Here is a 16,267-nt window from a genome sequence, read left to right as displayed (position 1 = left end):
ATCACATGCAGACATCAATCCATCTACTTGAGTACATGTAGTGGTCTGGTCGATCTGTATTTCAAGTGAAATGTTGGCAACTTGGCACCGATGATCCCCCCAAGTCAAGTCAATGCGTCTAGGCGGTTGGGCGGGTACCTGTCAGTGTGTTACCCTGCAATTCCTACCTCGCCCAGTAGGTACTTGGAGGTACTTGGACTTGACGCGGTTCCGCTTCTGCACCGCCCCTCCGTCTTGCACACGTACTTGTACATGTACCTTGCTGGTGTCACCCTGCCCGCCGCCGTCTTGTGACCTCAAGGCCACTTCCACCAGCTGGCGAAACCCTTTAATGTTCCCATTGACACCTTTTTCCAATTTTCCAATCCTCACGCGAGCAAACCCATCCTTATCTCCCTTCTCGCCATCTCACTTCCTCCCCTCGAACATCCCTCTTCTCTAACCTTGCAGCTGTGCTGCAGCAGTATCCGACATCATGGCCGGCCGATTCGTGAGGGCTTCCAAGTACCGTATGTCAAGCTACGCCTACTTACTTCACTGCCTTGCTTGCCCTTCGCCCCCGACCCTGCCGACCACGACGACATGTTGTTTTGGAAAACAGGCATAGCTGACTCTAAGCGATGCATTACAGGTCATGTATTTGGAAAGCCCACGAGAAAGGAGTTTTGCTACGATAACCTGCACATTAGTCGTAATGCGTGGGACACCAACCTGGTCAAGGTAAGACAAAGCGGCGGCGCAAGGACTGACTTTTGCTGCGCAATGCCGGAACAAGCATTGTGCTGCCTGCGCAGAGCCCCTATGGCTAACCATCGGTGCTTTCACAGGTTAACCCCGAGTATTTGTCCGTCAATTGGGATTCTTCCGGCGGCGGTGCCTTTGCCGTGATCCCCCTGAACGAGAGGGGCAAGCTGCCCGACCAGATTCCTCTGTTCCGGGGACACACGGCCACTGTCTTGGACACGGACTGGTTTGTGACCCTATCTGCTCGAAGGGCTTCCCATTGCGGGCAGCACTGACAGAGACGTCTTTGTAGGAACCCTTTCAACGATCATATCATCGCTTCCGGCTCCGAGGATGGCAAGGTGTTTGTGTGGGAGGTCCCCAGAGACTTTACTCTGTACACTGACGCCGAAGACATTACTGATGTGTCGCCTGTGGGCAAGCTCGCTGGTCACTCGAGGTATGCCGGGACAAATGGATTATGCATGGGGCCACATGGGCGATAATTACGGACGCTGCTGACCCCTTATCGTCGGACAGGAAAGTCGGACAGGTGCTCTTCAACCCCGCCGCCGAGAATATCCTCGCCTCCGCCTCGGGCGACTTTACAATCAAGATTTGGGACGTTGGTACTGGCCAGGCCTCTCTTGCCCTGAAGCACAGCGACATTGTTCAGAGTCTCTCGTGGAACGCCAGCGGTACCATGCTCGTGACGACCTCTCGCGACAAGAAGATTCGAGTATGGGATGTTCGCCAGGAGAAGCCGGTCCACGAGGCTGCTGGTCATAGCGGCGCCAAGAACAGCAGAGCTGTTTGGATGGGAGAGCACAACCGTTTTGCTACTACCGGTTTCTCGAGAATGAGCGAGCGACAAATTGGCCTGTGGGAACCGGGAAGGACGGAGCCGATTGGAGGGTTCACTATGCTGGATTCTATCTCTGGTGTTTGCATGCCATTCTGGGGTAAGTCTTGGACAGGCCTGGTGTATTTCTTGTTGTGCGGGTGGGAAGTGGGAAGTACTAACTTGAGTAGATGAGGGATCAAACTGCCTGTACCTTGCTGGCAAAGGGTAAGCACTTGTTTCTCTATATAGATTTGAGATCTCTTTGTTGACGTGCTTCTAGTGACGGCAACATTCGCTACTACGAATATGAAAACGACAAGTTCGAATTCCTCAGCGAATACAAGTCTCCCGATCCTCAGCGAGGCATCGCCTTCTTGCCCAGGCGTGGCATCAACGTACGCTTTGCTGACTCTCAGAACAAGACGGCAAACGTCCAACATGCTAACGAACGCAGGTCCACGAAAATGAAATTATGCGAGCTTACAAGACCGTCAACGACAGCTACATCGAGCCCATTTCCTTCACCGTTCCCCGCCGTGCCGAAACCTTCCAGGCTGATATCTTCCCTCCCGCCGTTGGCACCAAGCCTGCTGTCGGCGCACAGGGGTGGCTCGGGGGCAAGACTGGGATCCCAGCCAAGATTGACTTGGAGAGCATCTATGATGGCAGCGCTCCTAAGGAGGTGCCATCTGATTACAAGCCCCCTGCTCAACCTGCTCCTGCTCCTGCTCCTGCTCCTGCTCCTGCGCCTGTTAAGAAGGAGGAGCCCAAGCAGGAAGTCCAGAAACCAGCACCTGTTACTCGTGGTCCCCCGCCCACCATGAACGACCAGAAGACCTCCATTTCTAACTTGGCCAACAAGTTCCAGGACACGGAAGGGGACGACCAGGATGACCAAGACGAGACATCCAGCTTCGAGGAAATCTCACGACCAACGCAGCGAGTTGCTGGTCGAAACGATCCCAAGCCTCTACCCGTTCCTGTCAAGACGCAGCCTGCCCCTACTCCCGAGCCAGCCAAGGTAGCATCTCCGGCCAAAACACCCACCCCTACTACGGCTTCCACTGCTGCCGCACCTCGCTCATCCACGCCGTCTGTTGGCGTCGAAGCCTCCCTGGACCAGATCAAGCAGCTGCTTGAGAACCAGGCCAAGATTATCACTGTTCAGAACGACAAGATCACCCAGCTAGTAGGCGAAGTCGAGTCCTTGAAGAAAAAAGTCAACACTTCTGGATCGCAGGATCAGAGTGAGCGCATTAGACAACTAGAACTGGAGCTTGAGGAGGCGCGGTCGTGAGACGTAGACACGCGTGGTAGCTTCTACGCTGGGGTTTCCCTTGGATTTGGCCATATATTTTTTTTATTTTTTCCTTGATGATGATGAGGACTCGGTGGAGGACCGGTGCATGGCTGCCGTGGAGTTGGGAGGACAATTTTGCTTTATTGTCTTGGACAGAGGGAGCATGAGGAAGATTACGGTGAAAGAATAGGGTAGGAGGTGTAGCGTGCTGTATATGCTATGTGAGCGAGACAATACCATACCGGGTTGCTTAACCATTTGATGTGAGGCTTCTAGGGGTGGTTGACAGTTTGGGTTGTGAGCTCGCGAAGCTGTTTTGGCATGTATAATGATGCAGACTGATCAAGTTTGTTCTGGGGTTGATTCCAGGTCATAATCGTCACTTGGTGCAATGGAGATATGAATGCAAGTTGAAGCATCATGAAATACAATACCCGTCTGAACTACCCTACAGACCGTATAGACGTTGCGGAGTTGTGTGGATAAGAAGGCGAAGGAGCAGGGCTATTTTACTATCCTGATTTCCACTAAGATATATACAGACATGTCAAATCGAAGAGCTTGGAGAGTTTCGTAGTTGACGGCCAAGACTCATCTTTATTACGAAAACAAAAAAAAAGACACTCGACTTGTGCCTCCGTGACCATCTCTACATCATTACACACTGCAAGGCTCATATTGAATACCCGATAGCGAAGAAGAGTGAAGCGGCCTCCAGTTTCCAACACGCATCATGTATGTAACCAAGGCGAACATCAACTCCACCAGTGCGTGCTCTCTCTCCCCCTCTCTCTCTATGTCTCTCTATCTCTCTCTTTCTTCCTTTCGCCACGAAAACAATTACCCGCCCAACCCCCCCAGTCCAAGCGCCCATCCATCATCAATGCCTCGCAAACACAGCCATCCAAACTGCAACCATGACAAAAAAAAAAGGCCAGAGGCCGGCGATGTCCCCGCCCTCAGCAAGCGTCATCCCAGCACACATGGCCCTCGCATAAGACAGATCAACAACCAAGAACCCATCCATCAACAGAGCCACACTCGTGGTTATCCCCGAAGCAGGCATGCATGGTCCAAACCAGCTTGACCCCTCTCGCTCTGCAAATCCAGCACCCTCGACCGGCCACCCAAAACGGCCAATCCCAAACGACGCATCACCTCCGTTTCACCAGACCCTGTTTCAGCTTACAACCTACTCACTCACCTACATAGTGGCCAAGCTACATAAACGCAGGAGGTGTGGTCGTTCAGGCGCGGGCGTCTACAGTAACGCCCCGGTGGGAAGAGGAATCTACAGAAAATCAAAAAAGTAATCAAGAGGATACAGCAATCTGTGGCAAACCACCTTGGCAGGGTCTTGATATGCCCCCCCTCTCCAACATGTACCGAGGCAGAGTACATACATATGTATAGATGGCCTTGAAACGAGGGGGTTTCTGCAGCAGCGCTCCCCTCCGACGACTTGACATGTTTTGCATGATTCTTCGCATTGAGAGTCAAATTCCCCATCTGAAGGGCAAGATGGCATTTCGCAGAGCGCTCATGCGGGAGCAAGATGCAAAACCTTGGCCGGGCGACGCGTCTTGAAATCCCAGGTTCTTCTTAAACTTCACACAAGACGCAAGCCCTTTTGCCAGGGTTTTGTTCTGTTCTGTTTTTCTCCAGGGCGGGATAAAATGGCACGGGTTTGTTTCTACGACTCAGTCGCCGGCGGCGATGCCGCACACGCCTTCGCCTTGGAGGACACGCCTGCGCTGCTTTGGGCTTCGTTTTTCATGCTGCTGCCAGTCTCCTAGCTCCCATCGATCCTGATGACCTTGTTTTGCGTCGACTATTTGCCATTTGATACGTGGCGGCTGGGCGAGCGTGTTCGGGCCGCCCGAATATCAACGGACGCTTGAAAGCCGTTTTTTCGCTTGCCATGCGCGCCGGCCAACTATCTTCGGCGCTTCTCCACGCTTGATATCCTCCGTGCCTGGTTAGTCGTCGTGGTCAATCGCCGCCGTGCTGGCCGGGCTCGACATGGACCCTTTTTTTTTTTTTTTTGGTCGGCACGATACGGAACAGCTGGGGGACAAGGACGCAACATCGCTTACGCTCGTCCATAAACTAAGCGTCTATCCACGATGTGTCATGCTCCCTCCATTTTTTTTCCCTGTTATATTCTCCATCTTTGCCTCACATTGCTTGTCTGTATGTCTGTGTGTTGACATTCAGGGATGCGTCGATGTTTGAGTCGTTTCAGATGCTCTTTGAATCTGGTTGCGACGGCAGTGGCTCAGCATAGACGTGCTGTTTTGGAAAAAGGAAAAAAGGTAGAATTCTGTGCTTGCTGCTGCTATCTTTTTTGAGCTTGGTTCACGGCCCATTCGCAGCATGGTGAAGCAAGCCTCTACGTCATCATTTTTTTTCCAGATATATGCTTCCACATCTTGGACACAAGACTGATGGCGCCGTTCTCGCATGAAGCACGAGGTAAGCTTGTGACTGTACCGCCGTGTACATCTATCCCCTGGGTTGTACGACTTCCAACCATGAATTACTCAGTGAATGACCACCCATGATATCCGTCTGTAATATGTACCCGTATTCCATCTTAGTCGAAACTGCGGGATGGCATGATGCGGGGACGTTGATACCAGAGTGAGGGGCGGCAGTTCAGGACTTCCAAGTCCGTGGGTTGAGCTATCCTGATAATAGGCACCCAATGACCAAATGCTCAAGCCCTTAGATGAAACTAGTGCACATGGAAAGGCCAATTTATTCGCTGCTGGTCATATCAAAGTGTTACAGAAGGAGTCAGCTCCAGGTAGTCAGCAGACCAAATCATGGGTGTCTATCTTTTCCACTGCCTGCCTGTCTCTTCTCAAAGAGGAGGGGAGTCGGCGGCGACATAACCATGACAGCAAGGGGAGACTATAGCCTCTATACTAGCATTCCATGTCGACCGTCGTCGAATCGAAAGAAAGAGCCAATACAAACAATAAGCTGCCATGTGAGCTATACCAAGCCACGGAACAAAACCGCGCGGTTCACTTATACGAAAGCACGACGGCTTGTTTTGGAAGCAGGTCAAGGTCGACGTCATGCAGCGTCTAGCTTCCACGCCACCAACTCATCCGTCACAAGAGCAGTCCACTTCCAGTTCATCGCACCGTCGATGGCGTAACACGAAATCCATCTGGTCATCGAGAACGATAAGCATGTCCAAGGTGGCAGTAAAGGCGCTGTAGACTTGATGCGTATGTATGTTGAGCGGGCCAGGCAACTTTGTGAAACTAGAATACGTTCGGATGAGAGCTATGGCCCATTCTGTTGTGTTTCCGGGGGACGTTTACGCCATGTCGACGAGTTTGAGATCATCGAATTCGGACAGCTCCTGCTCCTAGGCTCTTCCAGAACGAAGCTACAGCCTCTCTGTTTCATGGCCCATTAGAAAGCGCGGGTATCAGGTTTCATATTCTGCAACTCACATCGCAGTGTGGCTCTCTTGCAACAGCCGGACTTTGACAGGCCGGGCTATGCATGACTCTTGCTCTCGCTAGTGGCAAGTATGGGTATACGGGTGACTTGGCGGAGTTTGGGGGGGGGAGCACAAGTGCATGATATCAAGACGTTGCCGTCAAGAGGAAGAGAGGAGTGGCACCGAGTGCATGATACAACTTGTCAGCCAGACTTGGAGTTCATGCAGAGCACACCAATAAGGAATCGTCAGCTGCCCAGAAGGAAGGTGATAGTCGAGACTGGCCATGGTGGAGATGTTCAACTTGGTGTTGTCTTGTATAGTCCAGTACGTGAAAGGAAGCTTGGGCCTGTTTCAGGTTGGCAGTAGGCTGTATCAGCCTTGCAGACGGACTCGATACGGCATCTGGTTAGAGCCACGGACGTGGCGGAGTATGGCGCACCGATGGCTCAGCGAGGTGTCAAGAGAGCTCACGAGGACGCTGCTGCTAGAGCGTTGGATGGACGATGGCGCGCGGCTCGGGAACCAACTTGGCGATAACGATGCCGTATGACGCCGTCGCGAGACTAGCAGATCAACCTGGAGGCTAGCAACACAGAATGAACCCAGGGTCGAGGCTTGAAGCTAAAATGGTCGTCAAAGCAGCGCAGTAGTAAGTAGATCATTTCACGGTGCGGGGCCGGATGGTTGGGCATCTGGCCGAGTGACTGCTTGAGGTTCGGAAGAGACAAGCGGCGCATTGTCCAAGGCATTTGCAGTCTTGTCCGTCTCCACGGACCACACCGGCCTGAGGCGACCATGAGGCGAGGAACATGTGGGAATACGCTGCCCGCAAACACCGAGTATCTCCTCGGATGCGGGTTGGCTCGTGGAGACTCGCTTACCTAAGAAAACTGTATGGCAGAGGAGCCTCCGCGAGCCACTCCGCATCTACAGAGATCATCTCCCGGCACCAGACAACTCTTGGACCTTGGCCCAAGCTGATGGTGCCTCCTCCGTCCTCCGGCCCGTAGTCCTGCCAGACCTGCTCATCGGCGGCTAGTTAACCTCGACGGGCCTGTGGTGTCGGTGGCTTGACCTATCTGGCACACTGTGTTCTGTGCATAAATCGGTCGCCGGTGTTTGGCCCTAAACTCGCCATTGTCGATCGTCGTTGTCGCTGCAGCTGCTATTCCTTTATGCAGCGTCCAGTCCATCGACTCTTGCGCGAGTACAGCTGCGTCTGAGTGACTGGATGGCATGATCCGGCGGCACTTTTTGCCTTTGCTACCGGTGCCGCCGGCGGTGCCTGTCCTCTTTCCCTTCATTCAGTCCTTCTTTCTTTCTGGGCTGCCCACGGCCTATGATCATTGATGACAATCTGTTCCGCCCAGCGCGTTTCTAAGAATAACCCGGCGGTAAAAGTCGATTGGTTGCTGCATGTGTTCCTGGGAGGGGCGGGACCTCCACCCCCGGCCAATCAACTACCGAGTACTAGTAGTACGACTACTAGTACTCCGTAGTAGTAAGCACATCGGCGCTCTCTCTGCCCAGCCCTGCCCTGCCCTGCGTTGCCCAGCCCTGCGGCGTTGTTATCTTCGTGCTGCCCGTCTCGCCAACAGGCGAAAAGGGCATCCGACCCGTGACCGCCATCCAGATGCAAAGAAACATTGTGCGAGTGGGCATACAACCTGGCTGGCTCTGGCGACATCTGGACTGCGAGTCGCTTGCAGGGGAGCTCTTCAGCTTCCTGATTGGCTCCCTCAGCTTAAGCTTAGCCTAATTTTGGCCCAAGATCAGCGTCCCTCAGCTTCTGAAACGGCACCTTGGTTGCTTGGCTCTGTCAGAGCCCACCCCGGAGGCGGCTGCCCGCCGGCTGGCCGACTCTACGGCGCTTCCATTCGAAAATGTGGATCATGGTTTACCACTGATCGTTCTGGTCTCAGATTGGCGAGTTTCCTCGTTGCTTGATAATGTTTGGTGGTGGTGTGAATTCTTCCCTCGCTGGCAGCCCACAGACTTCGCCATGGTGGATTGTGCCGACATCTTTGCAACTTTCCAGCCTTGCGTATTAGCCACTCTTCCAATCGCCTTGCGGCTTCGCACTCTTTTCGGCGTTGCAGCACCCACTGTCGTTTTAAATTGCCCAAGGGGTCCTGCAGCGGATGCATGTCATCGTGACGACCCAGTTTAGTCCGTATCGGCAGGAACTCACAACTCCATTTTGAGTTCTGTTAGGAATCCCTGTCCAGCATGGTCAGACTTTTTGACAGGAAACGAAACCACGAAGCTATTTTCGACCGGTGTCGTCTCCGATTCAGCCATCTAGATAGGGACCAGCCTCGTCACAGTGCCAGCTATGTCCCAGTCCCGGTTTTCAGTCTCGTCGGCTAGACGGGACGATCAAGCAGTAAATTCAAATATTCGAATGGTACGTATCCCGAAACGCGGCAACTGCGGGCACTCCAAGCCTTACCTAATACACGAATCAGCTCCCGATCCGTCTCCTCAGCCTAGGTCCAGAAGACGCCGCCGTCCATGTACATGGTTGGCGAGAACTGCTACCCTACACCACGCTTGGCAACCCTAAATCCACCCTTTTCCAATTTGGATGGATACTTTATGAAAGCGTGCAGCATCATCCACGTGGTTCGCCATAAACCGTCCCTGACATGTGTGCTCATGAATAAGGTAAACTCGGTCTCACCATGGAACAGCCGGACGCAGAGAGTTGTATTCCTCCATGACACTACATGGATAGCATCATACTGTATGTATGCACATATGTACGTACACGCTGTTGCCGACCAAACTTTCCCAGCCGTACTTGATGGCCCTGTCGGCCGAACCTCCGTCCCAGAGGTAAGGATATGAGTGCTAGCTGCTCCAGTTTATGAGTGGGCCGATATGCAGGTGCGTGGGAATGGAGACTTGAAGGGGTGTGGGAGGACGCCTGCGGACCAACCAGAGCCAGATTGCCATTAATCGTACTCCGTAAACGGGAAACCATTCTGAAGCGGTGCTCCAGGCGTGTTTCATGTTTAGCAGGCCTTGCAACATAGCCCTCGAGTGCTCATTTGTGCCCAGTCAAAATGGCCATTGGCCTCGACATGGACTTGACAAGGGGTCGCACATTGTCAACATGCACCCAAGCAAAAGATGGCTGTTGGCCGGCTCGGTTGGGGTTGGCTAGAAATTCATCAGAGTGAGTCTGCGGGCAATATCATATCAGGTGTCTTGCTTGCCCAAAGCATGCATGTGTGGAAAGGCTTGAATGCGCCTGTAAGACGGAAACTTGGATAAGGGGTTTTCAGGTACTCTTGTAGTGTAGCCCTAATAAATCAGCGGCACGCGTAGCGCATGAAGCCCACATGTTCCCCACTGTTGCTTGCATTGGTACTCCGTACAGAGTACGGAGTAGTCGCAGAGCTGAGTCTAGTTTCTCGTGGCAGTAACACTAGATCTCGACCGTCCGTGTACTGCGTATCCGAAATTGCGAGAAAGAGGTCAGTGAGACTGCCATTGCCCATTAACCATTCGCATCGGTTGGCGAGAAATCAACAGCGGGGCAGCCGCAAATAAAGGTTGCACTGACCTCTGTTGTGTGGAAACATGACCGATACACTTGGAAACATTCACATTTTGATTCTAGTTGCCAATGCTGGTCGCGATCAAGTCTTGGCTCAGATGATATTTTGAGAACTCCATTGGTGTCTCCGACCCCTACAGTGGCTTTTGGATTGCGTCGTCTTTGGTTGCGAATGGTTGAAAAGGCGCTCGGTAGCAATGTGCTATTAGAGAACCATAACTTCTCGATTCTGGATATCGGTAAGGTATATGCGTATAGGCCGGGTCGCATTAGAACAGACCAACATCCAGTCGAGACACGCAACAAGACCTAGTACATATCATATGCCCATGCAGTCCTGTTGCCGTGAACAAGTTGTTTCTTTTTTTTGACCGCCTGGGCCTAATACGTGTAATGCGTTCTCTTTCCTACCTTTGGTGGAACAGAAGGAACTAAACTCGTCGCATCAGGTATTAGTATTGTCATATGTATGCTGGTACGCTCCGAGGCCAAGGTTTACTCGATTAATGTTGACCAGGGAGAGACGTAGTAAACTAGGTCAAGGTAGGTACTATTATCATGCACATTGGGAGAACCACACTGGCTGGGGTCGGGAATGCATGGCGGTACTTTTAGTACTAGTGACCAATCCGTGGAGTTGTTAGTTTCCGTCACTGGCGGTTGTTAGATTCAGCCAGTCATCACGTCTCGTGCCTGAAAACAAAGGGTCTGTAGTGGAAAGTGGATTGGCTCGGACGGCAGTCTCAGGAACCGCCGACTGCCAAGGCATTACACGGATGGCCCGCCAGGACGGCCGATGGATGCATAAAGGAGCTTTCGCAACATAGGGCGTCCCGATGGCGTTTTGCCTTGCTGGAGGAATCAACGTCAGCGAGGGTATTGTGCCTGGCTCTGCTTTTGGTACAGAGACGCGAGCTTTCATAGCTGGGAGGATGGTTCTTCCACTTGCCTTCTCTATCGATTGGTTGAGGTGGTGAAGGGTGTGGACCCCTGAGCGGCTAAGGGGGAACACATTGGGCGCGCAAGTCTAAATCATGTTTCATTTGCTGTCCTGATAGCTGAGAGCAGCATCGATCTGAGCAATGATACTGGTCGGGAATTTACTGCGAATTCTGGATATAGCTGGATATAACCCGTAGTTGTCAAGCTTGCCTGGCTATACTATTCAGTAAGTAGGTGGATGAAGATGGTCTCCGAGCAAAATGATCGGGTGACGCGCAACTCGAGACCGCGCCGCATCGACTTGCCTGGGGTCCTGTGTACATGTGTGGGTAGGCAGAGTCTGCCTCTGTCGTGCATAAGTCATAATGTATGCACGGAGTACATAAAGTAGTAAAGCTACTAGTACGGTATGGCGAGGAGTACAACTTACGGAGTCGCAACGCAGTGTTTTTGCCTGTCAAAGATGCAAGAAGGCGATAAAAATGGGCATGAGTAGTGACAGAGAAGAGCACTGGCCAGCTTCATGATGCAGCGGCAAGGGGGAGGGGGGTAGGAAAACGGGCCAAAAGGCTTGGACATTCGAGGAAGCATTAAGACACCCCACTGAGACGATGACTTTCAACCACCCCACTCGCAACGAGATCCCGGGTAAAGCTGCGCGTCTAACAGGCTGTGTTCAGTGCAGTAGGAATGGTGAAGGCGGAAGGTAAAGAAAAAAGGAGAGTTGACGCGCCAGGACATTTCAATGCTGATGAGCACGACTCTTGATAACGTCCCAAAGTTAGGTGAGGGGGAGGGATTGCTCCGCACATACCTACTGAGGGTGCCTGAGGTAATCGAATGTCAGCCTGTCCAAGTTAGAGATGGAAGGAACACTGAGCTGATGACGATGACAGAGGGACGGAAGGAGTCACGCACCGCTGCGCACACCGCACGCCGCACGCCGCACAGGCTCCAAGCCACTACAAAGCCCAGACAACTCGCGGGTTTCTAAGCACTTAGCAGTAGCAGGCACCTACAAGTAAAATTGAAGTAGGGCGAGGCGAGACATGCTTGTGAGGTCAATAAAAAATCTGGTTCAATGTTGGCATTGGGACCAAAAATTGCAGCCAGCTTTGCACACCCCTCGGGGGCGATGCTCCGTTCTCCGTCCAGCTCAAGTCAATACGTGAATTAGCCAGAAGCTCAAGTCAATGTACTTTGCGACGTGAAAATACACTGGCAATATTGGACAATGGCAGCACGAATTTGTACCCGAAGTCGCAGCGCAACATGATGTGGCTGCCTTTCTCTTTGTGCCGCCGCGCGCCGCCCATGCCAGAGCCAATTCATGCCATGGTCCACGGTGGTGGCCATTGGCATTGCCCGTCACCACTGACCAGTCCCACGTCGTCGTCCGAGTTCGATTCGTCCACTCAGCGCCGGGCAATCCTCTCGCGCACCAGCTGCCAGTCCATCCGTCCACCAGCCCACCGGCTGTCTCCACACCATCAGAGGGATCAAGCCTGCCCGTTCAATGTTGTTCGCTCAACGGGTTGGACCAAAGACCGGTCCCGCCATGCCTGCCAGGCCCAGATGCCCGTCAGTTCGACTGGTCTCGGTCTCCTCATTGTGCCGCTAACATATCGACCCCGGTCAGCCCTTGCCAGCGCCTGTGCCTGTGCCTGCCTGTGCCTGAGCTAGCCAAGTCAGCCCGCGTTGACTCGAATGTGCCGTCGAGCTCAATGTTCCATCAGTCGGCCGCTCAGCCAAGTCGCTGTCGCTCAGTCCCCTCTCCCGTCTCTCCCGCCAGCTGGTCCCGAGGACGAACCAGACTTCTTTGGTGCTTTCCCGGGCCCATGCCATGCCATGCTCCCATGCTCCCATGCTCCCCATGCTCCCATGGCTCCAGTCCCCTCCTCGAGCCCTAAGCACTTGAGCACTTGACTGTGGCTCCCGGCCGCCGCCGCCTTGCCCCGACGCCACGGCCTCTGTGAGTGCTTGGGCGACCACTCGAGCGACTGTTTGAGCCATAAACCCCCCCCGACTCTCGTCCACCCTCGTGCTCCGTATATTCCTCCTCTTCGTCGTTTCTACGTTTATTTCTTCTCCTCCCCCCCCGCCACTCTGATCCTCCCCTTCTCGACCTCGGGTCGTCTCTTTTTTCTTTCTTTTCCATTTCCTGAGCCACGTCGTCCCTCGCGCCGTCCAATCCCGTCGTTGTCTTCTCGTCTTCAAGACACGGTCGTCACTGGGCGCGATTCTCCCCTGCCGTCGTTCCCTTTTTCCGCTTCGAATGCAGCTGGCTGTTTGACGGGATATCGGATATCCATCTTCGGGCCTGGTGACCTCGTGTTTCTTGCATCTTCTTGGCTCTGCTTTCTTTCTTGTTCCGCCTTAATTCGCTTCGATCCTGGCTCCGTGCTAAATCTCTGGCCTCGGCTTGCCTTGAATGCGGCATCCTGCCTCGACGGCCAAAACAAGCCAACTCATCGCGCCCGACCCAAACTCGCTTGATGCAGTGGCTGGGCTGGGCTATCCCTTTGCTTGAGTGCACCATCAATTTCGACTATCCGGGCTGGTCTCGAATATTTCCTCGTTGCCGTCGCGAAACCGACACAATTGCCAATCAAGGCAGTGCCTCTTGAGCGTTACTTTCACCTTCCGAAACGCCATTGTTGGTCGAAACATCGCAGCAATCCAACTAGTGTTGACTGTGTATTTGGCTGCATTGCCATCTCTCTCACCACCTACACTCACTCTGTGACGACGGCCAATCATCAATAGGAACTGTCATTGCTGGTTGGGACGAGAGCGTTGGTTTCTACAGTCGGTGGAACACGTTGACACCATGTACTCACAACATGCCACCATGGCACCTCAAAAGCCAGAGACCTTCATGCTGAGTACCGAAGCGCAGCAGGCATTGCCGCACGATGCTCAGGTTGCACTTCAGCAAGTAGATAATTGTATGTTGCAGCCTGAAGCAACCATGTTTTGGATGGGCTCCCTTGTCGCTGGTGATTTGTATTTGCTAACCGCTGATGGTTGCAGTGAAATATTTTCTCATCTCAGCGCCAGTTGATTGGCAACCAGACCAGTACATCCGCCGATTTTTACTGCCCACCGGCGAATATGTCTCTTGCGTTTTGTGGAACAATCTCTTTCATATCTCTGGCACCGACATTGTACGATGCCTGTCATTCAGATTCCAGGCATTTGGCCGCCCTGTCAAAAACTCTAAGAAGTTTGAGGAGGGTATTTTCTCTGATTTACGAAACCTGAAGTCTGGCACCGATGCGTCCTTGGAGGAACCCAAGAGTGCATTCCTTGACTTCCTCTACAAGAATAATTGCATTCGGACACAAAAGAAGCAAAAGGTTTTCTATTGGTACAGTGTTCCACATGACCGCCTCTTTTTGGACGCCCTTGAGCGGGATTTGAAGCGAGAGAAGATGGGCCAGGAAGCCACCACAGTGGCAGTCAGCGAGCCTGCGTTGTCCTTCCAATACGACTCATCTCAGTCCTTGTACGAGCAACTCACCAAGACGCAACAAGCCAACTCGTCTTCGTTCAATGCCCAGCAGGCGACGTCGTTTTCTCAAGGCCAGTCGACCTCCCCTGTAATGAGAGCCATGGACTCTATGCCACCTCCGAGCATGATGCCTCAAACCATGGCAGCGCCCATGGGTGAACCAATGGACCACCACATGGTTTCTTACGAAGCTATGCCGATGGCTGCGGCAGTTCCCCAACAAGTTGCCCACGTCAAAAGAGAACCTGACTTCACCCGTGTTCAGTATAACCAAAATGGCGTCCCGATCACACACGGCCATCAAAGACATGCGTCCATGCCCGCCTACGGTTTAGAGTACTCACCTGCCCCATCCTTCGTTTCCTCTCAGTACGAGGATTATAGCAACCGAGGCATCTCTTTCGAACCAATTACCCCGCCTCAGCAAGCTCTGGGTATGACGGGAGAGCCTGCATATATCGCCAACGAGGAGACCGGATTGTATTCCGCTATCCCCGATCATCTCTCTGGAGTGAACGGCCTCAATGGCATGGTGCAGTTGCCTCCTTCAAACCTGGCCGGATCGCAGTTCACCCGTTCGTACGGCACAAACAATGTTTACTCTGTCATTGAAGGCTCCCCGACATACAAGCAACGACGACGTCGATCTTCGATTCCGCCATCTATGTCGGCTATCCCTGGTGCGCCTGTCCCGAACACTGCGGCTCACAGGCCGTCTGATTTGAGACGATCTGTTTCAGCGTCTGTTGGTCCTGTGGCTGAAGGTGAGGAGTCGGCTGATAATTCTCCTCCCGGACTTTCCTACAGTGCATCTGGTATGTCCATGGGCAGCCAACAGCATAAGGATGTTGTCGATTTGTCTCGACATGGTACGCCACTGTCCAATGTGGATGGGAGCCCGGCACTGAACCCCATGACCCTTCAGCCAGCCTTCGGAGACGAGCTTTCTCATGACGGTGTCATCAAAGACCACCGCCGTACCCTGTCTGGCCCAAGCGGCGTCATTCGACGGGCTCGTTCAGCTACTGTGATGGAGCTTGGCCCGTACCCCCATAAGTCTCACTCATGCCCAATTCCAACCTGTGGTCGACTCTTCAAACGTCTCGAGCATTTGAAGAGGTAAGTCTCAACTTCTTCATAGCAACAGCACAAATTTTGAAACCCTAACCTTTTTTCCAGACACGTCCGAACGCACACTCAAGAGAAGCCTTACATTTGTCCCCATTGCAGCAAAGCATTTTCTCGATCCGACAACCTTGCACAGTAAGTCTACTTGAAACAGCCATTTAGCTACATGAGCCGAACCTTTGTCGGTAGAGATTTACTAACTCGCATACCTGCAGGCACAAACGTACCCACAGCCGCGAAGATGGTGGCGAGGGCTCTTTCAATCTCTCTGCCGAGGAGGAAGAGGAATACTCGGGTGAGGATCAACTCGGCTCTGTCGAGGAGGCATCCCCTACTTCTGAGGCTGCATACGTTCCTACATCTCTTAATGCCGCCGCCAATGAATCCGTCTCATCAAATAGCATCAGCAACGCCAACAATAGCGCCATGCACCAGCCTCAGACCTTCAACAGCTTGCAAACCCTCAGCATGCCAATGACGATTAGCCAACCAGCTACGATTAATGCCAGTGGCATGATGTAACAAAGATTGATAATCTCATGATACATTTCAGCATTTCTTTCTTTTCTTTTCTTTTTTTTTTGTTACATGACTCTTTCTGGGGTTTTTAGTTCAGCTATTTATGTGAGAAATCACTCGGGCACTCCCCCCAAGTCAGCTACTACTGCATATTATTTCCATTGATCTGTTTTTACGTGTTATTATCCCTCTGTTTCCCCATTTTATTCTTATTGCGGCGTCTGATGAGTGGGAAAAGGAGGAGACAACCCCTAGATGTGTGCTTA

General features: G+C 52.7%; 3 protein-coding genes across 3 annotated transcripts; all 3 read left to right on the top strand.

Annotated features, from left to right (window-relative positions):
* Positions 1-475: 475 nt before the first annotated feature.
* On the top strand, positions 476-2,864 carry crn1 (Coronin-like protein crn1; the record flags this gene model as incomplete). The annotated part of the gene is made up of 8 exons (XM_066129756.1): positions 476-509; positions 632-720; positions 828-970; positions 1,037-1,183; positions 1,264-1,685; positions 1,756-1,792; positions 1,848-1,962; positions 2,022-2,864. The coding sequence occupies 8 exons, from the start codon at positions 476-478 to the stop codon at positions 2,862-2,864; spliced, it is 1,830 nt and encodes a 609-aa protein (XP_065985593.1).
* A 1,679-nt stretch (positions 2,865-4,543) lies between these two features.
* Positions 4,544-4,663, top strand: G6M90_00g014620 (uncharacterized protein; the record flags this gene model as incomplete). Its single annotated transcript, XM_066129755.1, has 1 exon — positions 4,544-4,663. The coding sequence occupies one exon, from the start codon at positions 4,544-4,546 to the stop codon at positions 4,661-4,663; it is 120 nt and encodes a 39-aa protein (XP_065985903.1).
* A 9,028-nt stretch (positions 4,664-13,691) lies between these two features.
* steA (Transcription factor steA) lies at positions 13,692-16,004 on the top strand (the record flags this gene model as incomplete). Its single annotated transcript, XM_014693574.2, has 4 exons — positions 13,692-13,788; positions 13,874-15,473; positions 15,534-15,617; positions 15,698-16,004. 4 exons carry the CDS (start codon positions 13,692-13,694, stop codon positions 16,002-16,004), a joined length of 2,088 nt encoding a protein of 695 aa, XP_014549060.2.
* Positions 16,005-16,267: the final 263 nt, after the last annotated feature.

This window comes from Metarhizium brunneum, chromosome 1 (genome assembly GCF_013426205.1).
Source record: "Metarhizium brunneum chromosome 1, complete sequence".
Classification (NCBI taxonomy): Eukaryota; Fungi; Ascomycota; class Sordariomycetes; order Hypocreales; family Clavicipitaceae; genus Metarhizium; species Metarhizium brunneum.
This window is presented reverse-complemented; position numbering and strand designations above follow the sequence as displayed.